Here is a 25662-nt window from a genome sequence, read left to right as displayed (position 1 = left end):
AATCTCGAAGTAAAATGATAAGATTATTAAGAAGGACGACATGCATAGCAAGTAACACTTAAATTAGAAATTAAACACATATTAGCTACATAAAATATAGTTGAGTATATCATATATGTCAATTCAATATATTAGTATCTATACAAAAAACAAACTGATACACACAAACAAACATAAGCTATTAGCTATATGTTTATTAGTTTTTTCATAATTTGTAAAGCCTTCCAAACAATCTCTATTTTAATGATACTTTTCATTATTTTATTTTATGAAGAAAAATATACAAAATCATAAACTAATAATATAATAATTGAATTTACTAACAATCAGAGATGTTAGATAATATTGTATCGCTTACTATTGATGAATCCATAATAGTAAATGGTGAAATAAGTACAGACTACTCCGCTTTTAGTCTGTTATGTAGCATACTACACAACCATTCAAAAACGGATAAAAACACACCACATAAAATCAAACTTTGCAGATAAAAGTTCTGAAGTTGCGTATTTCTCTTTAAGTGTGCATTTTATTTTTTACAGGATCACAATACTTTTAAACCGGTGGACTAGATCGAGAGGGGAACAACTCATCACTTTCAGTAACGTTATTGATATTTTTCTAAAAGTAAATGGACACTACAACAAATATGTACATTGATAGCAGACGGATATAGCTCATTTTCCGTCACTGCTATGAAAGATGAGATTTTTTTTCGCTTACTTTTTAATAGCATCTTATTAACGCTATGATAGGAAAATTATGTAGCGGGAAACAAAAGTGACTTTTGTCCGCCAATACTTAGTGAAATTATTCACTTAATCGCCAAATAAAAAAAAAACCCAAAAACTCGACACACTCTCTCTCTCTCTCGTTACAACCTAAGCTCAACCTAAGAAGATTTCTTCTTCTAAATTCTCTGTGTGTGCTCAAATTCTTCTAAATTTCTTATCAATTCTTCAGTTTTATCGCCGTTTGTGAAAAGCCCCAATTTCGCCGTTTGTGAAAAGCCCCAATTTCGCCCTAAATCTCCATATCCATCGCAATTGATAGCTCGAATCCATTTTTGAGGCATGTCTTTCTTCTTCCTCCTAATTTCGTTATTTGTTTCGATTATTTGTGATTTCAAACAGCTTTTGATTTCGATAAGGGTCAGATTTAGTTATCTGTTTTGTTAGGGTTCGATTTATCTAGATTTATTTCGTTATCTGTTTTTTAGGGTTCGATTATTTACAGATTTTGAGAATGTGGAGTTTCGAATCCATCTGTTTTGTTAGGGTTCGATTATTTACAGATTTGACTCAAAAATAGCTTTTGGATTTGAGTATTTGCGCCTTCATAAACTGAACGATTTTTTTTTTTTCCCAAGTGTTGGTGATTGAAATGTTGGGGAACTGAAGCTTCTCATTTGTCTGTACTCACACAACAGGTTAGTATCACTCAACCAATAGTTAAACATTATTATTACACACGAATATTGGTGATTGCTATGTTTTGTCCTTTGAGTCTGATTCGTATAAATAGTGATTAGATTAGTGAGATTTTACACAGTTAGATATTGGTTTAAGAGCATCTGTATGTGTCTGAAGTAGTGCAGTATTGTCTGAATTGTTGCTTAATGTGAGCTTTGTATAATATGTATCTCTATTTTATCTATAAAGGTTAAAATTTATATTATAACATATAATGTTGGACAAGGCATGGGTGCATCTATGCAGGTAAGGAATTATATTTCATAATTAGGTTTTATTTTGGGTTTGGATACTTTAAGATGTTCTTTTAGTTATGATTTTTTTCTTTAATTATCCATTGAAGAGCTGATCCTGGTTATAAAAGTGGAGCTTGGAAATTTGTAAGGGATGTGTCTGCGGCTTTAGGTGACATAGAAATGATAATATGTCCTTGTAAAGACTGTCGTAATGTAGTACGACAGTTAAACAGTGTTGTGGTTGAGCATCTTGTAATAAGAGGGATGGATGAGGCATACAAGGTGCATAGTGATTGGTATCATCATGGAGATGTGAAGTCAGTAGATGAATTTCAAAGTAAACCAACTCAGTGGAATGAGGAAGTTTTTGAGTTATATAAAGCTGCTGAATTTTTTGATCAAGAGTTGGCTTTTAGAGGTGACTTAGCTGACCAACCTGTGGGCGACTTAAGTGAGATTGCAGAGGGTGAGGACCAACAAGAGGATGAGTTCCTTGTAAAGATCCGGGATGCTGAAACCCCACTATACCCTAGCTGTTCAAACCACAGCAAGTTATCGGCTATTGTGTGGGAAAAATACTGATAGTATGTGGTTGAAGTTTAGCAGGAAACATGTCTACATGTGTCATAGAAAAGGTTTGGCTCCAACACACAGATATAGGGAAAAGAAGACTTGGTTTGATGGAAAAGTTGAGCATAGGAGAAAGTCAAGAATTTTAACTGGTCATGAAGTTCATCAGAATCTGAAAAACTTCCAAAATGATTTCGGAAATGTGAAAAAGGCTGGGATGAAGAGAAAGAGAACTGTCTATAAAGAACCAGTGTTTGACAGTGATGATGATGAAAGTGATGAAGAGAAAGAGAATTACTGACATCATATTGTTGGACTACCATGTGTTCTATGTGCCGATATTTAGATGTAACTGGGCAGTAAAAGGTAATGGAGTTAAAGTGGAATAATATAAATTGATGTTATTTTTGAGTAATATAAATTGATGTTATTTTTGTTTATGTTACAGAGACCAGAAGCTGAAATGGATGAAAACTCAGCTGCAAGAGTAACATATTCTTACTTCTTTTCATATCAGCTAAGTGATTCTTCTTAGTGTCGTTTATGATTCTTAGTTGCTCATGAAATTGTTGCAGAGTGTAAACAAAAGAGCACATCCTAAGTGTGTGTTTGTTGATTGGTCTGACATTGATGAAAATGTTGGTGAGGGTCGGATTCTTTCTTCTGATCCGGATGACATAGTGAATGACTGTCGTCTTGGCCCTTATGATCTCAAAGTGTTAGTTGAAGCTGCATATAAACCAGATGCATTTCTATGGAGACCTGCACAAAAGATCTTTCATATGAAAGAAGCTGTTGGACATATAATCGCATGGCCAACTGATAAGTGTAGACTGGTAGACAACAACATCCAAATGGAAGACATTGCCCCTATGGTATTTATAATTTCTAGCAATGTGTTAGCAATGTATTACCCCTGTCTATAATGCTAATTAATTATATTGGATTTGTTTACTGATTGTGTTTAACAGGGTATACAAGGAAACAAATGTAAACTATTGGATTTGTCTAAGGGTGACGTCATTGTTGCTGAGGGGCGTTGGGAGACACAAGAACCAAGTGCGTTGGTTAACGGAATTCCTCTTGGACCAAAAGCAGTTAAAGTATTTGTGGATTCAGTAAAGCAGCCTGATACATCACTATGGAGACCTACAGCTGAAATGTCATTTCTTGAGGACTGTTTGATGGCTTACGTATCTTGGCCCCTGAGTAAGGTTGATTTTGAAAATCCCTCAACTCCAACTGGTCAGAATGCTACATCACATGCTTCTTTGTCTGCATCAAAGGCCAAGTCTGCAGCCACAGCTTCTAAGTCTGCTACAGAGTCCAAAACTTCAGCAACAGCTTCAAAGGCTGCATCGCAGGCCAAATCTGCATCTATGTCTTCTAAGTCTGCATCTGGTTCTGAGTCTCCTGTTGATGATGCAACGGGTCCAATATCACCAATAAAGAATACTTTACCATCACAGTCTCCTCTCAGGAAGTCTCCAGTAAGTGTTTTCATATGTTATGAAGTTGTTTTTGTTAATTATATGATGACTGATGGTTTATATTGTAAACATGGCAGCGCATTAATAAAGTTATTTCCAAGGAGAATAAGAAGTGCAAGTTGATGGATTTAACTGAAAAGAATAGGGTTGTGGCTGAAGGACGATGGGGAACAAATGATCCAGAACATAAGGTTCACTTTACTCGCTTGGGTTCTAATGCAGTTAAAGTGTGGATAGATGTTGTGAAGGTGAAAAATGTAAAAGTTTGGAGGCCATCCGATGAAATAGAGATTATTGAAGATGCACTTAGCTCCTGCATTGCTTGGCCAGAGAACAAGGTCATTATGTCTTAAACTGATGGTTTTATTGTGTAATGTTAAGTACTTGAGATTGCTTGTTTATTTTGGATGTTCTTGAGACTTTGATGGTAAACTGATGTTCTTGAGACTTTTGTTATGTATTTTGGATCTGAGACGTTTATTAATCAGATTTTATGAGATTTTATAAAACAGGTTATGTGTGCTATAATCACATATCAGAAAATGCTATAAAAGTACAGGTAAACGTTATGATAAAAGAATATACCATAGCACAGTAAACAAGATAAAACAGCATTTCGCAACAGCTATATTAGATATGTATAACATAGCACGAAAAATTAAATATTGTATAAATTTTTGCAAAATTATAATCTTGATAATACAGCAGTTTATTAGAGCTATGCTATAAAACTATAACATAGCACGAAAAAACAAATGTTGTATAAATTTTTTCAAAATTATGATCTTGATAATATAGCAATTTCTTAAAGCTATGTTATATTTTTATAACATAGCATACGTAATAAGTGCTATTGTATATGGGGTACATATAATAACAGTGCCCTAAAACAGCGCTCATGAAAACGCTATCAAAGACCTATGATAGCGTTTTTCTCTGGTTAACAATGTGCATATTTGTTGTAGTGGGAGCAATCATTTAGACCACACAATAAATACAACTTCAATGCCCATTGGATTTATGCGTTGAAGTGTCAACAACATTCGACACTCGACAGTGTCATTTGCCAGTGAAGGGACCATTTCAAAATAAATAAAAACTAAATTTGGCAATATATGTTAACGTGAATGTCAGCAATTTATTTGTTGGGAAAAAATAAACAAATTATTCAAATTTGTGAGGGAAAAACCCGAAAAATACACCATCTAATTTTTTTTGACCGTTTAATTCTTCTACTTATTAAATTTCTCAAAAAATACTTGGTTTAGTCTCTGTTGTTTTTAAAAACCTTCATTTTATTAATAACGGTAGATTCATACTTACGACATAACAACTGTTAATTCTAATAACGGAAATGTTAACCAGGATTAAACTATAACTTCACATGGTTAATTAGAGGGAACTAAAGACACTGTTACCCTCTTCTTCTTCCCCCAAATCGATTTCGAGTTTTAGAACTCTAGAACCCTAAAAGCGATTTTTCTTCTCAAACTTCAAATCCCTAATTCCTTTGATTGCGATGATAGTTGCCGTCTGAGTAGTTGCGGTTCTGGTTGATTGTTTGGTGTGTTCGTTGCAAGAATCGACTAATGGATGAGGTATGAAACCATTGTTAATTTCAATTGTAATGTTTAGGGTTCTAGGGTTATAAAACTCAAAATCGATTTGGGGGAAGAAGAAGAGGGCATTAGTGTCTTTAGTTCCCTCTAATTAACCACATGTGGTTATGTTTTAATCCTGGTTAAGTTTTTCGTCATTAGTTAACAGTCGTTATATCGTAAGTATGGATCTACCGTTATTAATAAAATGAAGGTCTTTTAAAAAAACGGAAATTAAACCAGATATTTTTTGGAAAATTTAATAATTAGAGGAATTAAATGGCCAAAAAAAATTAGAAGGCATATTTTTCGGGGTTTTTCCCAAATTTGTGACTATGCATATAGTTTACACAAACTACCCTTTTCGATACTTCGTGCTGTTTAGATTTTAAGTTATTTGTATGATCATTAAAAAATCAAAAGTAATAAAGAAACAAGTCTATCTTTTTGTGTTTTTTTTTTTTTCCATTTTTAAAATCAACTCTGTTTTTTAATATTCAGTTTGATTGTTTCGTTGGACCAACTTTATGAAAATTATGTTTTCTATTACGAAGTTATGTTTTATTAGATGGAAAAATACACCTGGGGTTCTCTATTATAGAATAAGAGGCTTGAATGGTTCATATGATAAAATAGGGGTTGGAGTTTTCTTCAACAAGAATTTGAGATTACATATTATCAGTCGACGTTTGCTAAGGCACATCCGCACATATGTTACTATGATATGAGCTGTAAGCAGTAAGCAAATGGAAATGGTTTAGCCAAGAAAATCAAATATATAAAGACACACATATTATTTATTTAAAAGATAGAGAAGAAAAGGCACATACAATCTAGAGATCGACAACCTTTTACGCACATACACAAACTTGAAACAACTTTCTTATTATTAAAACGCAAGAACGAGAGTCCTAACATTTTTGTCACATTACGGACATTTATTGAAAACATGAAAACAACACTGCGAAAGATGAACACCCCTTCACCGAGATGTACGTGGTTTATTCATGGATGAATATGGTATTCTAGGCAGTTTCAACTGCATTCATCGAGTTCTTGGTGCAGACGGTAGAACATGCGCTGACACATTTGTTGACCGCTCCATTCACGATTTCACTTGCAACTAATAATGAAAACAAAATTTGAACAAATTATTTATTCTTTAGTCGATTATTAAAGATAACATTGATAATTGTGAAAATGAATTTAGGGAGTTTGCATTACCAGAGTTCTGGAGAGTGGTCAAAGCACCGCACACAGAAGATACACAACCAACGTTGCAGTATTCACTCACAACATCATCTTGAAACAAAATACATCATAACTTTAAAATCATGATTTGTCTTGTAACAAATAACGTACGTAGTAAAGCAAAATTAATAATCAACTTACTTGTGTTCTCGAGAATATAATGTCCTTATTGTATCCGTTGGGACATGAACCACTAACGATTTTGCAGCCGCTGAGGCTTGCACATCTTTCCCTAGGAGATCCCGTTATGCGGCAAACATTATAGAGATTCCTAGCAGTGGTTGTGGGACAGCAGCTCTTTGCATCAACTTGAATTTGTGCCATGAACAGACTCAATACGAGCACACTTAGAATCAAAGTTTTGCCTTCCATCTTTCGATTGATTAGCTGTTTGATTGCAAAATGTAAGTGGAGAGTTATAAGCTCGTATTGATGAAATGGTGATGAAACAAGGGCTCGCTTAAATACTAGTTGGTCTACATTTTGCAACTACAAACTCCGTTTAACACCTTTATCACATGCGCTATAGAACGCTGGAGGGGACCAACCCTATCTCATTGCATACCTTCTTCACCCTTCGCTCAATCTAATTCAGACTAAGGATAGTTTTTTTTTTTTTTTTTTTTTTTTTTTTTTTTTTTTTTAAAACAGAAATTAAAAATTAACTATAATCTGTAAAAGTTTTGTGTTACTTAATATCAAATTGTGATACTTATTATTCACTATATATGCCGTATTAGTTTTGCTGGTTATATTTGTGTATGTTCGAGCAAACCGTATAATTATTTTGTATGTTCTTATCATATCATCCACTCTGGTGATCGAAGAAGATTAGGAAAAGATGTAAGAAAATAATCATTTCTTACCCATGTATGTGGTCTTATAGTTAGTAGGTTATTTAATTGGGTTTGTTATATTTTGTTTTTAATTATTTGGGAACTAAAAGGACAGGTGTTAAGCTACATGTGAAGCTTATGCTTATAAGGACAAGTATTAAGCTATATGTCATGCTAAAGCTTATAAGAGAACAAGTGTGAAGTTGCATGTTGTGCTTGAAGCAATGCTAGACACTTGTTCTCACACTTGTCACCACTGTCTTCATCTCTACTATGATGGATGGTTGAGATTAAATTAAAAGATAAAACCCTTATGAGGAGTAAGGTCCTCTTCCCTCCTATAAATAGATGGTTTGCTCCATCACAAATCATCACAAGAACAAAAACAACACATAAAGAAAAGAGTTTATAGAAAAGGGGAGAGAAACCTTATCTTCCACCTAAAGATCATCTAAGAGTTTCTTTTCAAGTCTTCAAGCCATTGAAAAAGAATAAACCATTCAAGGAAGCATCATTTCTACAATGAGTGGAGGTATTACTTTAACCCTCTTTATGATTCTATTATGTGATTAATATAGATGTTTAAGATCTTGGGGTTCATGTTAAAAGAATGTTTAACAAAAGATTCCATACAATCTGTGTACAGGAAAAGAAAAGAAGAGACTGTACTCGTCGGGAGTCTCATCTCGCGCGCTTGCCACAAAGTAGACAAGCATAACTGCATAAGTGATAGATACCCAAACCCTAAGTTCTAGCTGATGAAGACCTATGTAGTATGATTGATACAAAGGTAAATTTGTTACATTAACGATGGTTGTCTTGTTTTATCTATCTCTTATAAATATTGGAGTTTGGCTTGTGAAGTGATTAGCCTAAGGGCTAAGGTGAGAAATGGGTTAGAAAAACATTAGTGGATTAGAATTATTAAGAACCAGAATATCGGAAAAGATCAGTGTGGTGTGGGCTTGATTCACATGAAGAAGAAGCGTAGGTTTGTTGAAGAGGGAAACATACAAAAGTGATGTTTGTTACAACGTGTTTTGTGGGAGTTTCGAGTTTATAATTAACTCTCTTGTGGCTGTGTGGGAGTTTTGATGAATTTGGATATTTTGTTGGGACCAAATTATAGTTATTCTCTTTTGGGAATTCTGTGTTATTGAGTGGATAAATCCATATGGGTTCTCTGGTCAATAAGAAAGTGTTTATGTTCTGATTACGTGTATGATAATGAGGCGTATTACAGTTTCCATTTTCTCGACCTAAACCGTTGTAGGCTTGTAGCCTATTCCTCCACAAATTAAACTTGGTTCATAGAGGAAAAAAGGGAGAAAAAATGGGACTAATTGCAAACCACATCATCAAATTTTTAGTGTGTGTACTGCCCATGATAGGGTGTTAAATGCATGACTGGTTTAGACATATGGATTGCGATTTTAAGTGCCGAAGTAGGTTTAGTGATTGAAAATAGGTGCATTTGCTGGAGATTTATACTGGAATAAATTACCTAAATAAATTGAATTTATAATTTTAAAAAGGTATAAAAACACCAAAACGATATTTATGAAAAATATTTTTAGAAAATGAAGCATTCAGTGTATAAAACGTTTTTTTTTTGTTTGAATAAATTTTTACGTTCAACTCAAAAAAAAGATAGTTCTGATTCGAATGATGTCTCGTTTCTTTGTGTCTTCAGAGTTCAGGTTGTGCTGCTGTTGTTTCTTTCATTTCGTTTCTTCGTGTTCCTATTTCTAAATGGCATCAGGTCGATTCTGATAAAGAAAAAGAGGGTATAAAATCTATTGTTGCCGAGATTGATACTAAAGTGGTTTAAGGATCCATTGGAGGTACGGAATTTCTCTATTTCTTGTGTTACTCTTCAGTATATGCTTTAGTTTTAAGTTAGCTCTCTTTTTTGTTTCATATGAATGGTTAGTTTGTTACTTAAGTATATTTGTGATTTAAGTTATTAAACAAACAATTATCTCACTAAAAGTCACAATTTTTGGTGAATGGTCACAATTTTTGGTGAATGATCACATTGTTTAAACTTATGGTTGCAAACGTACGTCTAAACCATTGAGTATTATAAATACTCAGCTTTAAACAGAGTCAGAAAAAGTGAGAAAGTAGGACAGAAAAATCAACATTCACAAAAAAACAAAGTTTGAGAAAAACTTTGGTGATAAACACAAAAACAAAATACAAAATCTCTATTTGTTTCTTTTGTATCTTAGCCTAGAACAAGAGAGAAAAGTTTAATTTTCATATACTACAAGGGATTTCGTGTAACCCTAGGCTTGAGAGAAAGGTCGAAATATTCTTTATGGAAAGTGTTCTTGTGCACGTTTCAATCATTATCCAAGTTCACCTTACACCCTTTTTTACAACATTCTTAAAGAATATTTTCTGGTGAAGTATGACGAGTGCATCAGTGGGTGAAATGACTTTAAAGTTTGGCAAGTTAGACAAGTTCGAGGTAGTGGACTTTCGAAGATGGCAGAAGAAGATGCATTTCTTCTCACTACACTCAATGTGGTGTATGTTCTAAGCATGCCTTGCGGTTGAACTCCTCCTCAAAGTCAACCCAAGTCATCTCTCTCTGCACCCTCCTGGCAGCCACCGACCTCCACCACAAGTGGGCATCATCTGTCAGGTAGTGATGTCCACCTGATACTCCTCTTAGCATTTGAGAGACTGGAAGTTGCGTTCTAGCCTCTACCTCCACGCATCTGCCACAGTAGGGTCGGTACCACCCGAGAACTGAGTTATACCGATCCTACGCATCTCCCCCAGCATGATGATGTACTGAGAATGCGCTCCAACACCCGCAGCCACTGGCTGCTGCACTTCTGCCGCTTGTGGCGGCACAACCAGAGCCTGCGCCGGAACAACTCACGGCAACCGCTCTAACAACTGCGCCAACAAGCCTACAAGGTTAGCATCTCTACCAAGGGCTCCACCTGATACGATCCCTGCACCCGGAAGCCCAACACCACCGGCCAACCCGTCACCGACACCGCCTACACCGGCTCCACCACATCGGTACCACTATCGGCCACACCCACTGACCCTTTCTGGAATTCTTGCGACTCGCCAAGGCCCTCAACCATCACACTCTGGTCCATGGTATCACTAACAACTGGGATTTTGTCCCTATCATGACCACAACCGGCAACAACACCCCCTGACCATCTACAGTACCATGAACAGAAGACTAAGCAAACAATTCAAAACCATACACATAAACACAACTTACTGTGGAATCTTATTGAAGACTCAAATAGGATGTTCTAGGACAGCATACAATCGACTAACTCACATAAACAATCAAAGGCATGCAAATCCAAACACAGTGAACCCATACCTATAACCGTAAAGGCTCTTATATCAAGCTGAAACTACTTAAACCATTTTTTCTTTTAAATATAATAATTAACTATTGTTTCCATACTCATTAACAACCCAACAAAAGTTCAAATCAAACAGCAGAAAATATCTACATTAAACCAACAATTATTTAAAAAAATACCTCAATAGAATAGATAACCAATATCAAAGATGTCTACAAATCGTAAACCAATAATTCTAAAGCAAACAACATGAATCAAATAACCAGCAATCTAAACAACTGTTCTAAACCATATTATTGCATTCTGGCAACCTAACAGCAATATAGAACACACAAACGAGCCTCTAGAACATTCTTCTCTTTATCGCCTTAATTTCACGATTACACTTTGCCTTTACCTGCTCAACAAACAATAATTGAGATGTGTGAGTATTATAATAAACAATCAGTGAGGCGATCGTCCCATCTACTGAGTTATACACACAAGTAAAAAGACAAGCAAAAATACTACACAAAGAAACAAGCTAACCAGACAACCCTCAACACATGCGTCATCATTGCGACCTTGCGTTGACCGACACACTCCTTGCAAGTTCATCTCTACATATATGTCCACCTGGTACATCTCTACAATTGCAAGTAGAATAAGATTTATCTCGAACTTCCTGTTCGCATTGAAAAACAGCATAACGATAATCACGATAACATGAGGTTCCTGGAATGAATTGATCAATAAAAGGTGCTCGCGCTGCCTCCACTATTTCAAATCAACCACAAAAATATTAGATGGTGAATAAAATGTCATAGATTAAAAAAATAAATTGATAATATGAAAATTTACAAGCTTTTTGTAACATTTTTTCATCATTCAATTTTTTTATCTCACCTTTAGCATTATGAATTACGAAAAACATGAGAACACAAGACACCACAACCAAAGTAACAGATCTCATGATGCAGAAATGAATAACTGATTTACTATATTTTCTGCTTTTTTGTTTGTTTATCTCCTTCTTAATAATTACTAATCAACATTGTTTATATATACATACACCACACAATAAGATATTTGTTATTCTTACTCAAATAAAAGGCAATAAATTTTATTTGACCAATATAATTAATTGCCTATTTGAGAGTCAAAACAAAAATATTTATTAAGGGGGAGTTCTTGGTCTCAGATTTGAATAGAGTTTTAAAGACTTTAAATGTTATATAGAATTTGTTGTTATTAGATCAAAATTTTGTTAAAATCTGTTAAAATTTAGTGTTATTAGTTTATGATTTGTAAAATGTCATTTAAAATCTTAACAAATTTGGGTTATTGTATTCATACTTTTAAAAAGTCAATAAAAGTTTTGTGATATTCAATTAAAACAAAAGGATCTATGATTATTAATGGATTCAATTATTTTGTTATTGGTTCATGATTTTATTCACTTTCTTCACAAATAAAATTCATGGAAAGTATCACAAAAATACAAAGATTGTTTCATGTACTTTGCAAGATTTTAGAAAACTAAACAACAATACTATAGAATACTCTCTAGCAATCCTTAAAAATCTTCCACTTATTCACTTTTGATGATTTTGTTGAAGTCTTCAAATTCTTTCTAAATTAGAATCCAATAACACTCCATTAAGATATAGATGCATTAAGCTAATATATTACATATTTAACATATTCAAAGTTAATTAAATAAGGCAAGAATTTTATATTTGACCAAACTAAGGAGCAATTGCAAAAATGCCCATTTCTATGCATTTTCAAAAATACCTTTACATGTTATCAATTTTCAATAATACTCATTTTATGTACAAAATGACCAAATTACTAATCTTTGAGTGACATCACAGAATGTCCAGTCATCAAAATTGAAAAACAAATCCTGCCAAAATTACGAAATCAAATTTTCCTGCCAAATTGATGAAAATTATCTTTTTTTTTTGTCACAATTGATGAAAATTATCTTATAAAAACCTTTTAGACATTTTTACAAGGTTTTTATTAGAAATTTATAAGGTTTTTATAAAGTCTATAAGATTTTATAAGGTTTTACTTAGAAACCATATTCTTCACAATAAAGAATGAAAAAAAAATGTGCAATTACAATTATGTCTAATCATAAGATATAGTAAAACTTTCGACTCACAAATTCATCTATATTTAGATTTATATAATAATTTTACTGAGATCTTTGAATATTTAGCTATTTAACATTTTAATGTAGTTTCTCGTCCCATATAGTTATTGTCCGTTAATAAGGAAGATATGCACAATGCAAAGCTGTCTATCTATTGTGGTTAGTTTTTTGTCATGTCTAGTTACATATAAATTTGTGTTCATTATTTCTAACCCAAAAAAATATTTTCTACTCTTCCATATATATTCCAACTGTTTCATAATGTAAGATGTTTTAGAGAAGTAATTTGTTTTACAATATAGAATATTCTCAAATATCTATTTAAGTTTAAGATTAATTTAATACTTTATATTATGCAGTCTTGTTTATGATTGGTTGAACTTTCTAAAAGTATTTATTCCATAATTTGCATACTTTTACTTAAAACATCATATACTTGCGATTGAACTCCTCCACGAAGTCAACCCAAGTCATGTTCCTCTGCACTCTCCTGGCAAACACCGACCTCCACCACACATGAGCGTCGTCTGCCAGGTGATGGACCCCTATGTCCACCCGATACTTCTCAGGACACCTAAGAGACTGAAAGTTGTGTTCCAGTCTCATCCTCCAAGCATCGGTCACTCTATGATCGGTACCGCCCAAGAACCATGTCGTACTATACTGAGAGTGAACACCCGCTCCAGCATCCCTCAGCTGTTGCACCTCCACCGCAATTGACAGCACCACTAGAGCCTGCACCGGAACAGCTCCCGCCAAACGCTCCAGCACCTGCGTCAACAAGTCTGCAATGCGGTCATCTCGACCAGGGGCTCCACCCGTTGCAACTCCCGCACCCGGAAGCCCAGGACCACCGGCCAACCCAACACCAACACCGCCCCCACCGGCTCCTACGGCCCCATTGATATTACTACCGGCCACACCCACTGATCCCTCCTGAAACGCCTGCGACTCGCCAACGCCATCAGTTGCCACACTTTGGTCCATGGTATCACTAACCGCTGGGCCTCTGCCCCTACCACAACCACGTCCGCATCCATGACCTGTAACAGCTCCGCCTCCTACAACCCCATCGGTATTACTACCGGCCACACCCACTGATCCCTCCTGAAATGCCTGCGACTCACCAACGCCATCAGTTGCCACAATTTGGTCCACGGTATCACTAACCGCTGGGCCTCTGCCCCTACCACGACCATGTCCGCATCCACGACCTGCAACAGCTCCGCCTCTAACTATTTGTATCACCAAGAATAGAAGGCTAAGCAAACAAGAACGATCCTAACTACACAAGGAAAAAAACTTACCGTGGAATCACTTGAAGGCTCGAAGAGGATGTTCTGGATCTCATGCCACACACAACTGACTAAGTCACATAATCAAGTCTAGCATGAAACCCCAAACATCAACAGTAGAAGCTATAGTGAACCCTCGAACTAGAACTGTAAGGGCTCTGATACAAAAATGAAACAATCCATCTTTTTATATATATATAATAAATCTTGAGTGGTCCCATATCTCCTAACAACCTAGCATCAATCAACAATAATGGATAACCAAACAATACCATTAAACCAATAAAGAATCCAACAATGAATAATCCAATAACCAACAAAGTCAATAACCAATTCCAACATCGTACAATGCTCTAACGAATCAACTCTAGCAACCTAACAATAGCTAGACCACAATCAATCAAGCCTCTAGAATATCCTCTTCTTCATCGCCTTGATTCCACGATCACACTTTTGCCTTTACCTGCACCACAAACACATTGAGATGCATGAGTATTATCATAAACACTCAGTGAGGCAATCCTCCTATCTACTGGGCTATACACACAAGCAACTGAGATTCCAATGTTAAGCACACACAAACAAACACAACAAACCAGAGAAACAAGTGTCAGCCGTGTGCTGACGAGTTGATGTCGACCGACACTGCCTCTGGTGTCGACTGACACCCTACAGGTGTCGATCGACACCGACTCCGCAGACACGATCTGCTCGAAGCTGAAAGTCGAATCCCCGCTTCTAACCATCTCCAATCCATCCAACACTCGTCCAAAAACCACATGAATCTATACAAACCATGAACCATGAACAAAAGAGATCTCAGGCTTATATCAGCCATAGTCATGCACTCACCTCTTTTGCAGGAAGATCTGACCCAAAAACGACGAATCCAACCCTGAGAAAGCTTCTCCTTCGTTCCTACCAACAACACTCCCTTCCACAGCAACATATCTCACCAAAACAGCCAAGAAACCAAAAAACTCTCAAGAACGCTATCTTTTTCTCATTCTCACTCTCTGGAACGGCAAAAGCTAAGGAGGCAACAAAAATAGGTTTTCCTTCACCCAAACGTCGACTTCCACCTTAAATATGTCGGTTAAAAATTCCACTTGAACCAAACCGAACCAAATTGAAGATTCAAATCAACCCAGTCAAACCAAAATTTGCTGGTGTCGATCGATGCATCCCTTGCTGTTGATCGACACCCACCCCCAAACCACACTTTTTGGTTCGCGGATGTTACACAATTATTGGGTTTTCTTTTGGGACGATACATTTGTTCACCCCTAGGGGTGAACCCATTCATCCACCTCTCTTATTTAAACCAATCAAAATTATGTCATGTCATATATAAAATATATATTAATAAATATTTTAAGATATCATTAACCAAAAGTTAAAATATATTAATTTAAGTAAATACAAACCGACAATAATGTCGTTGAATTATAAAATCCAAATCTGAATTCTCTTCTATAAACTCAAACCATTATATAACTTCATTTAGTTATAAAATTCAAGCACTAATTTTCATTTTTCAGTCCAAATCGACATGTAATAATCTATTTTAATTGTAAAATCTAAACTTTAATTCTCATTTGTCAACTCAAATAAACTGACGTATAGTTTTTTTTTTAATAATACAATCTAAACGTTACCCTCCCCCCCCTTTAAATTTTAGACCCAACCCTAAACCATGATTTTTCTTTATAAACCCAAATTCACATATCATATCATTTAATTGTAAAATATAAACTCTATCTATAACTTAAACATTCATATAACCTTGTAAATCAAAACTTAATAATATATTATTATTAGTTTTATAATCTCTATCTATAATTTAAATTTTAGTTTTTTCTATTTATTAGGTGACATAATATGATAATTAGTTAAAAAATAGGAGGTGAATAAATGGCTTCAAGAGGTGAACCCAAGTATCCTTTCGTTTGTATTTTTCTGTTCATTTTGGTAGCCTTAATAGTTTTTATTTTAGGAGTGTTTCGGTAGACTAACGAAATCTATATTTCTTCATTCTATGTAAAGCCTAAACTTTCATCTAATGATATTTACCTTCTTAGCAAAAAAATATATAAAAAAAAGCATAAGTTTCTGCCTCGTCGTCCTTAAACTTAACCCTCTCTTTATTTCTTCTGGTGTTTTTACTACGGATTTGTTAAACTGTAACACTGTTAGTAATCTTGAATTATTGTATTTTTCTAAATAATACTAAATATTGTGAGGTAAAAAGTCCCGTAAAAAGACTGCTAAGTTTGATCCCAAAATTTTATAACAAAACTGTAACACTACATTTTGCGTTTTAACATAAAACTAAAAGGCACACCAAAAGATGATTAAATGAATCTACACAAAATACAAATCAGGACAACAAAATGTTACAAATGATTGAATCACTAACACACAGTTAAGATAAGAAAAAAAAAAAAAAAAAAAAAAAAAAAAAAAAAAAAAAAAAAACCATCTGTGATCATTACATTACAAGACAAACTATATACAGTATCATTATAATTAATCAAACAATTTTTGAAAATTTGGCAACAAAAAAGAAAATAGAAAACAGAAGTTTGGATTGAAGAAATCTCCAAAACCAAAAAAAAAAAACACAAAAGATGAAGAGGTGGTTTACTTGTTAGACCACTGGAATTCTATCTCAAGATTTCTGGGGCCACTTTTACTTTCAGGTAACAAACTGTATTCACCTGCAACTGCTCCCAGCATCACCACCCTGTCGATTTGGATCGTTACTTTTCCAAAGGAACTCTGCACAAAAACAAAACGCAAAGCCAAAGTTTAGAGTTAAACCGGCAAAATTTAAAACTGTTATCTATGAATTAAGTTTGATGATATACCTTTCCCATTTTGCTCTTGTTCTTGCATGATATGTGGAGTTTTTGACCTTTGGGAGGGCTTTCAAATGACCATGAGAAACTCTCGTCCCACTCTGGGTTAGGACCTGTAGATATCACCTGAAAAAATAGAAAGATACAGTTGATTTCTCGGAAAATTATAAATCACAGTGAATTGAAATAGCGGTGAAGAGTCATTTGTTACCTTGGTTTGTCTAGGAGGATTGTTACCGAGTGTGATCTTGCAGAACACGCTCGGGTTACCAACGGATTGTTTCATGTTGTTACCGCGCTTGATAGTGACCACCAGCGTACCTGGCAAACACTGCAAGAGGAATTCAGCTTTCTCCTGGAACCGCGGTGGACCTGATTGGATTAGGTACTGAAGTAAGGGGATGGCGTCTGCAGCAGCAACTGACTGGGCCCTGGAAACTTCGGCCGGACAGGCTGACCAAGCTTGTCGCAGAAGAAACAACGCATCCAAGGCAGCTTCTTGAGTTGCCTCTGATCCTGTCTTCAGGGATGTAACTAAATGTGGTATACTTAGTGTTGCAGGCTCAGTGGCCCTTAGGCGTGGGAAGTTGTTAAACAAAGAGTTTAAAGCTTTTAGATACTCATCATTCACAGTTCCAGTGGCCCACAAGTCCTTCTCAATAGCAGCTGTAAATTAAAAGGAAGCAACATCTAAGAAATAAGAACCAGCAAATCAAATTGAAAAAGAGGGTACTTAAACTTTTCTCACCAGTTATTGCTCGGACAGTCTCGCTAGATGCGTACTCTTGGACGGTGTGATTAGAGAAAAGTAGCTTTACGAACATTGCAGCCTGAACAGATGTTTCAGGAACACTGGAACTGATCAGATCCAAGACAACCTGCACACCACCTGCCTCGGCAACTGCTCTTTTGTTAGACCGGCTATACATGACAAGGTTTTGCAGGGCACATATAGCAACTACTTTCATTTCTTCAGTGGGTTGTTCTTCGAGGACATTAACTAAAGCACGGCAAGCAGAAGCTGCGTCAGTGCTTCTAGCGAGTGCTTCATTCTGGAAAAGATCACCGAGGGCCAAAGTTGCCAGTAAACGCGCTTGCTGAGCTTGGGTCTGTGGATCCAAGAGGTACTGGGACAAGGGTAAGATTGCAGTCTTGGTGGCTTTTGAATCTCTTATCTTCACGTTGTTGAGAAGTACCTCAAGCAGTCTCGCTGCTGTGTCCTCACACTGATGAGACCTTAAAAGATCAAGTAGAGCTTCTATGGCACCGCTTTCAGCCATGGACTCTGCGCTGGTTCCATCATCACTTTCCAACACTAGAAGAGCGTTAAGTGCACCAACCACGGTGTTTTCAGAAGCAGAACGAAGCAGTCTTACAAGAACAGCGACAGGAACTTCCAGGTAAAATTCGGAGCTAAATTGCAAGATGATAACCAAAATTGATGCTGCAGACTCCCATAACACATTGGAAAGTGATGGATCTGCTTGCAGTATCACCTTTGACAGCTCACTCACACCACTTTCTTTAGCTATTTCATTTGGCCAAGTTAGAGCAATGCTAAGGAGAGCTTTCACAGCTCTTTGCTGTAATAAGTGTATGCCGGATCCCAGCACATGGATTAGAGGTCCGATCGCAAGTTGTGTTAATGGATCCTTCTGCAGATGCTCCTCGTAGAGAAGATGAGACAGAAGCTCAGCTGCCAACTGTTGTACTGCTGGGGATGGAGATTCCAGCAGCGGAATTAGCGGCTCAATCACTTGGTGCGGTGTAAGTGTATAATCAGCTCGGCATTGTGGATGTTCTAAGATATTGACCAAAACTTGCAGAGCACTGTGCTGTCCATCAGCTCCAAACTCCAACCTTGTCAGCAAATTGAAAAGTGGCTCCACCACTTTCGCAGCCGATTGTCCCTTGGCAATCGTAGCATTATTTGTGAGGATGCGAAGCAGTTCCGAAAACGCAGCACAAAGAAAATCTGGAGCTTCGTGGAGAATATCAAGTACGCAGTCGATAACTCCAGCTTTCACCATTTCCAGTTTACAAGCAGGCCTGTCCTTACCTAACTTTACTAGAGCCCTGGATATCGCCTCATGAAGCACATAGTTTTTACCATAGAGAAGGCCAACAAGAGGAACCACAGCACCATGAGCTGCAACTAGTTCAGCCAGTTGTTCATCATCGACAAGCTTATCCAGTGCACGTACAACTGAATGCTGAGCAGGGCTGAACTCAGTCACAAGAAGAGAGACAAGTGGCTCAACACAACGCGCTGCAGCAACTGTAGACCTAATCCTTGTATTTGCAAACAGAACATAGCACAGCTCCGCAGCATCCCCCTTCAGTTCCATCGTATAGTTTGAAGAAAGGATCCTGCAGAGAACATCTACCGCATTCATCTCAACATCTGCAACTGCCAAAGCCCGTGATGGATTATCACTCAACAACCTAACAAGTGCAGCAATAGCAGCATGCTGCTCCCTCTCTGAACCAGTGTTGAGGATCTCTACCAATGGCTGAACAGCTTGTCTAGAAGACTCTGCATTTCTTATATGATCAGCGGTAAAGAGACTATCCAATGCCTTGGCAGCACTGTACCTAGCTCCTCTTCCACCTAGACGCAAAACTGCTACAAGTTGGCTGACGGCACCAAATGCTGAGTCATGCCTTCGAATTTCAGCACTGCTAAATAAGATGCCTAAAAGAACTGTTGCAGCTTCCTCTTGCTCGTCCTGAGGTCCAAGGGAAAGATATTTCGAGAGGCCCTCAAGAGCACCTGACTCTACCATGACAATCATATTTTGTGGACAGTCTCCGGCAAGCTGAGTTAGAAGATTAAGTGCAAGAAGAGGAGCACCGGGGCGGTCTGGAATTGGTTTAAGAAGTTCAACTAGTAAGGGAATTGCTTTTCGAGAAGTAGCCCCAACTCTAATATCTTCAACTCGGAAAAGTCTTTCAAGGGCAACCTGGTCTGGGTACCGCACTAAATCGAACTCCTGAGACAGCTGTAGAAGTTCTTTTATGTCATCATCAGAACAACCAAGCAATGATATAAACCCAGCCGCAGCACCAGAGTTTGCAACAGATAGAAGAGTTCCCCGACTACCGTTACAGACAAGACTAGCTAGAGCTTGTGCTGCAAAATATCTGTCTGCGTATTCCTCTGACTTCACAAGATTTGAGAGCACTGGAACAGCCTTCATTGTTGCATGTGAGCGGGTGATTTCTCTGTCCTGGAAAAGTATGGCTAGCAATAATGCACAAACCCAAATGTTGGCGTCTTCTCCATTATCAGCCTGAAGTGTAAAAATGGATTAGCAGCTAAAGCAATATAAAGGACAAATTAGCGTCCCAAAATGAGTTTAAACGTTAAATGCTATCACAGTGGGTTTCTTTTATCAGTAATCAACTCGATAAGCTGTGATCTCAAAGACTGTAATCTATAAGAGAGTTAAATACCTGGATAAAACGGTTGCCTATCCTGTCAGTAATCAACTCGATGCCTTCCGACTCCAATATTACTGCTCTGCTCTTTTCATCATGACAAGAAAGAACCGAGAGCAACCAAATGGCTAAATTGTCACCAGAAATAACTGTTGCTCCCGTGGAACCCTCTCTACATTCTGTTGCCTCTTGCTCTTCATCTTCTTTTTCTTTGGGATGAATGCATATGCAGATTCTATCGTTCTCATCCTTTTCCTGATCTTGCACAGAAATCTGAGATGAATCTAGAATCCGCACAAGTGCTTGAACGAATTTGGCACACAATTGTGTCTCATTCAAATTTTCTATCATCTTCTCGTCGTTAACTTTGGCAGCACAAATAATAATAGCAGCTCCACCAATTTTTATTTTCGGGTCCCTGGTATTTATCACCCTTTTAGCTACAGATGACACGCAATCTCTGGCATTGTTGACCATGTTTCCCAAAACCATAGGCTGATCTCGGCAAAGTCTTGACAATACTTCAATAGCTTTGTCCTGTAGTGAAGGATTGGCAACACTCACTATAGATGAGACTATTGGGGCTATGCTGTTAGGAGATTCAGTCAAAACGACCCAAGCTGGTTTTACATTTCCATTACCTCCTGATCTTGAGAATATAGCAAGCGCATCTAGGGCTTCTGATATTGCATCAGATCTTCCGTCCGCAGATTCTAGAAGAGACACTAAGGCAAGCACTGTTCCAGCACGGTTCACAGAATCTGTCAACGCAGTATCAATTCGGCGACGACTAAGCAGGCGGGCAATTGCAGCAGCAGCAAGTGTCTTTCCAGACACTGTACCTTCACGTAAGATTCTAGTGGCTGACAAAATAATATCTTCGACAATGACCTTCTCTGACACTTCACTGTCCAATATAAGATTAGCCAAAGCGCACATTCCTTGCTCAGCAACTTCTAGAACGGAAGAGTTGGCAAGAGAAACCAGAGTAGGCAATGCTTCTCTGGCAGAAATGGCCACATCGCGATTCTCCTTAATTGAAAGTAAAATTGCAGCCAGACAGCGGCAAGACTCAACAAGAATCTTCTCCGAATCCACATTCAGCAGTTTTATGGCAGACAAGAGAGTTTTGAGGGCTAGAGCGCTCTCACGCAAATCCTTTCTGATCTGAAAGATAGCTGCAAGAGCTGAGGCTGAATTTGCTTGAGTCTCTTCTTTTGCAGAGCTCATTAACTTGATCATGGTCTCAATAGCATCATTCGAAGCACTGCCATCACGTAACATGTCATTGAATGGGACCACAGAAAGCATACTCTTCAATGCATCCAAAACGTAAATTTTCGACTCAGGTAGATCACTGGTAAGCAAAGCAGTAAGCTGACTGATTGTTGCAGTATCTGATTTATGAATCAAATGATTCAATGTCTTGGCGGCTATTTCTTTACCGTTTGCACTACCATTCTTTAGTAGCCATAAGAGAGCAGGGACAGCATCAGCACTTTCAACACAAGCACGTATATCTTCACTATGATTGCACAAGTTCCTAAGGATGGTTGCAGAGTCTTCCCTGGCTTTGGCCGACCCAGTCTCTAGAATTTGAACAAGTGGAGGTATACCTCCAGCAGCAGTGATGGCCCACTTGCTTTCATCATTTTCGTTAGACAGGAGGCAAAGAAGTGCAACAGCACATTCTTGCTGCTGTTCGGACGAAAGACCCAGAAGAGATATCAGCATTTGGATCCCTTCACGACCCTGTAAGGCAGGCCACAGGTTACCTTCCTGGTTACACAGCATCAGAAGAGCCTTTACAAGCTCATCTTGAACCTCATTCACCGCCATTGTTATTAGACCAACAAGCAAACGTTTTGCATCCGAGTTGGAAAGTTTGATAGAGAGTATGGAATTCCCATACAAACTTGCAAGTGCTTCAATTGTACGTTCTTGCACCAGGAATGGTAGACGAGGCTTGAACTGCTTTAGCAGAGTCTGCTCAACGACCAATGGATCAGATGCTCTAGTAGTTTCTGCCTTGCCGTCATATATCATTAATGCTGAAGCTAACGCCCCAAGGGTGTCAGCAGTCTGAGCAGGTGAAGAGCAAGATTCAAGGCTCTGACCAAGGCTTGATATGACATATGACAAACCACCGGAAATATTAGCAAGGGCACACATTGCATTTTCTTGTAGTGCTTGGGCATATTCACCTTGCATGAATTCTTTCGATGGAGCTATTGTTGCATTAATTAGAACAGGAATACCATTAGAATTAGCGATTTCTCGCTTTGCTTCCTTAGATTGAGCAGAAAGCGACTTGAGAGCAGCAGCAGCCTCCGCCCTCACTGGGGCTTCATTACCTGATCCTAATAACTTGAGAAGCTGTTTTGTAATGTCCGCAGTCAATACACTGGAACAAACGGAGGCGTCCTCCATCATCATACACGCAAGAAGGAAGCAGACATTAGATAGTGTGCTTGACTGCCCGCTTGCAAGCAGCTTAACAAGTACATCAACTCCCCCAGCTCGAATTGTCTCAGACCAAAATCCTTCAGTGGTGCTAGAAAGGTTCTTAAGTGCACCAGTTAACAAACCATCAACCTCTCCTTTCTTATTTCCACTGCGCAACTGGTCCCAGAGAACCGGTACAACTCCCTCAGTGGAAAATATTTTTGATCCAACATGGTCTTTCACACCACCTTCAGAAACAGCATAGATTGTCTTTGCTGCAGCGATCTGCCCTTCAACTGAACTGGATTTGAGAAGGCCAAGCAATGGAGGAATGCATCCCCCAAGTAACACTTTAACTCTAAGTTCGTTCTCCTTGCAGAGTGAACCCAAAACGGTTGCAGCTTGTATCTTCACTCCAAGTGATCCTGATCGTAGAAGAGACACAAGTACTGGCACAGCTTGGGAGTGTGATCCGACAGCGCTGAATGCATTTTCACGCATTTCTATAAGGTCCAGTAACTGCTTCAGGCAGTATTCTCTTTCTTGTGCAGATGATGAACCTTGGCGCAGCTGCTCGATGCATTGTGCAACACTTGCTAATGTCCCGTCTGGATCTTCCATGCTGGTGGTGCGGTCTCTGCAAGTGATGAAAAAATGTTAGTTACAAAGTCGATAATAGTTGTGCCTTTCTAATTAAAACGCCTCATCCGAAAAAATGACATAAGAAACCAGTCCAGATAATATTGGTTTTTATTAATCCACAGATTGAGGTGCAACAAATACTGACAAGGCCTCAATTTTATCACACTGATTGGTAAATAATATATGTGTTACCTTAAACTCATCTTTGTGGTTGAATGTGGAGTTGGGGGCTCTGAATCATGTATCTTCATATCCCCATTTCTCTCCTGCAATCAAGACCAGCCAACACAAAAATAAGTTAAATGATCAAAAAAATTGCAAGACGTTTGCTCCTATGCAATGGAACGTGTCCTGCAAAAGACTATCAGGTTTTTGATGTAAAGAAGGAAAACTTTATGAAATTTCCACAGTAAAACGAAACAAGAAGAAAAGCAGTAAAGAGATACGCAGACACGTGACATAACAAAACATAAAGATTACTCACAAGATACAATTCAAAGGAAGAAAGAAAAAAGTACCACTGAGTAATTTAATCAACAATGGGATCAGCTCAAGTACAATTCATAATCTGATTCAAACTCAAGGAACATATCTCAGCTTAATCAAATCCTTCTAATACACCAAAAATGGAAATACCACTCTAGAATAACTCAGATCTAATTGATACTGCAGCTAAGCACTGTGATAAAGTCGTAAATATATCAAGTTAATTACCGACTCGCTTGGGGCAAGGCCATTCCCATTACTGGAAGAAAATCTCCATCCAAGTGCACTTGTCATAATATCTTCTTTATTACACTTCACTTCAAGATTCACAAAATCAAAAGTAGACCCCAGAGACCTTGCCCCTACCCAGATCTACCAAAACCAGATCGTCAAAACATCAACGCCCTCCTCCTGCAAACACAGAGATCAGACGAAGACAGAGCATAAAGATCCAGATAAAGAAAGAATGACTCACTCAAGCAAAATGCAACTATATAGTATCCAAAGATGACTCTACCTAACTGAATTATACTATAAGCAACTGAATATAAATAAATAAATAAAACTCACACGATCCGAATCGATTCGAACTTAAAGCTAAATCAGGAAACTTTTTAATCAGTATGAACTCAAAAAAGCAGGATTCAGATCGGGGGGGGGGGGTGGAAGAATCAAAATTCAAAACCGGAGATTTAAAGTCTCTCTCTCGGATCTCTCATTGAAATTGAAACACAAGAGATCCGATACCAAATCATGCAGATAGGTTGAGAAATTGAACTCACCTAAATGAGAGAATGCGAGAAGAAAGCAGAATCAGTTCTTCTGCATTTGTCTAGTTTCGTAGAAGAGAAGCGAAGAAGACGAGAGAGAAAGAGAGAGAGAGAGAGAGAGAGGTTTCTTCTTCGTCTGTAATTTTTTTGACTCAACAAAGTATAAAGCGGAGGAGAGAGAGAGAGAGAAAAGGGAGAGAGAGCTGTGTGTGGGCTGGTGAGAGAGAGAGAGAGTGTTGTGTGATTAGATTGGATGCCGGCTTTGTCCACCGACAAAGAAGTGCATTTAACTCAGCCGGCTTTTGTCGGCTTCAGCTCGGCTACAGAACTAAACGAGTCGTGTACAGCGAATAATAATTGAATTTATTAAAATACTTTCGTTAATCAAAATTAGTAACGAAATTGACTTAGCTGAATTTATTATAAACTTTTTTGCTCACGTCAAATAAATTTTTTTCAACATTTTTACCTTGGTTAATAATTTTACAAATCACTTTTTTTTTCTTTCAGTGAAAAGATATTGATAAAATTCCAAACTAAACAATAAAATGAACACATAACTTAAAAGATATTATAATGAGATTTTGATTACACATTATTACTAGAAGATACTATTAAGGAAAAGAATTCCCAACAATTTGATTTAAAGATAGATTGCCAAAACTTTAGATGATAAATCGAATACAACATATGACATTTTTTTGTAAATGATTGAAGCTTTTAATAATTTACGGTTACTAAATTTATATTGATTAAGTTTGCTTCAAAGAAACCAT

At 37.3% G+C, this 25662-nt stretch overlaps 2 protein-coding genes, 2 long non-coding RNA genes and 1 pseudogene across 6 annotated transcripts; 2 read left to right on the top strand and 3 right to left on the bottom strand.

The window, feature by feature from the left end:
- Nucleotides 1–1816: 1816 nt before the first annotated feature.
- LOC147941794 (uncharacterized) lies at nucleotides 1817–4582 on the bottom strand. The gene is made up of 2 exons (XR_015562627.1): nucleotides 4362–4582; nucleotides 1817–2144 (listed from the first exon to the last, which is right to left on the bottom strand). It is a non-coding gene; the product is annotated as an uncharacterized LOC147941794 (long non-coding RNA).
- Nucleotides 2839–4277, top strand: LOC147941795 (uncharacterized). Its single transcript, XM_087457017.1, has 3 exons — nucleotides 2839–3153; nucleotides 3250–3768; nucleotides 3846–4277. Exons 1-3 carry the CDS (start codon nucleotides 2839–2841, stop codon nucleotides 4119–4121), a joined length of 1110 nt encoding a protein of 369 aa, XP_087313143.1. The 3' UTR covers nucleotides 4122–4277.
- Nucleotides 4583–6143: 1561 nt separating the features above from the next.
- On the bottom strand, nucleotides 6144–7059 carry LOC109125613 (putative thionin-2.4; annotated as a pseudogene). The gene is made up of 3 exons (XR_015562811.1): nucleotides 6759–7059; nucleotides 6591–6668; nucleotides 6144–6489 (listed from the first exon to the last, which is right to left on the bottom strand). The product of XR_015562811.1 is annotated as a putative thionin-2.4 (transcript).
- Nucleotides 7060–7823: 764 nt separating this feature from the next.
- On the top strand, nucleotides 7824–11468 carry LOC109125553 (uncharacterized). 2 transcript variants are annotated; one of them, XR_015562439.1, is made up of 3 exons: nucleotides 7824–7985; nucleotides 8100–8243; nucleotides 9147–11468. It is a non-coding gene; the product is annotated as an uncharacterized LOC109125553 (long non-coding RNA). The 2 variants fall into 2 exon arrangements; XR_002032626.2 differs by lacking the exon at nucleotides 9147–11468 and having other exon boundaries at nucleotides 7827–7985; nucleotides 8100–8662.
- A 5124-nt stretch (nucleotides 11469–16592) lies between these two features.
- Nucleotides 16593–25154, bottom strand: LOC104702756 (protein CELLULOSE SYNTHASE INTERACTIVE 1). The gene is made up of 8 exons (XM_087459573.1): nucleotides 24899–25154; nucleotides 24345–24527; nucleotides 23823–23896; nucleotides 20559–23625; nucleotides 17851–20395; nucleotides 17314–17768; nucleotides 17112–17228; nucleotides 16593–17022 (listed from the first exon to the last, which is right to left on the bottom strand). Exons 2-8 carry the CDS (start codon nucleotides 24408–24410, stop codon nucleotides 16885–16887), a joined length of 6462 nt encoding a protein of 2153 aa, XP_087315699.1. The 5' UTR covers nucleotides 24411–24527; nucleotides 24899–25154; the 3' UTR covers nucleotides 16593–16884.
- Between the last annotated feature and the right edge of the window lie 508 nt (nucleotides 25155–25662).

The sequence above is a fragment of the Camelina sativa genome, chromosome 7, assembly GCF_030686135.1.
Source record: "Camelina sativa cultivar CO46 ecotype springtype chromosome 7, ASM3068613v1".
NCBI classification, from domain to species: Eukaryota; Viridiplantae; Streptophyta; class Magnoliopsida; order Brassicales; family Brassicaceae; genus Camelina; species Camelina sativa.
The sequence above is the reverse complement of the archived record's forward strand: the minus strand, read 5'-3'. Positions and strand labels throughout refer to the sequence as shown.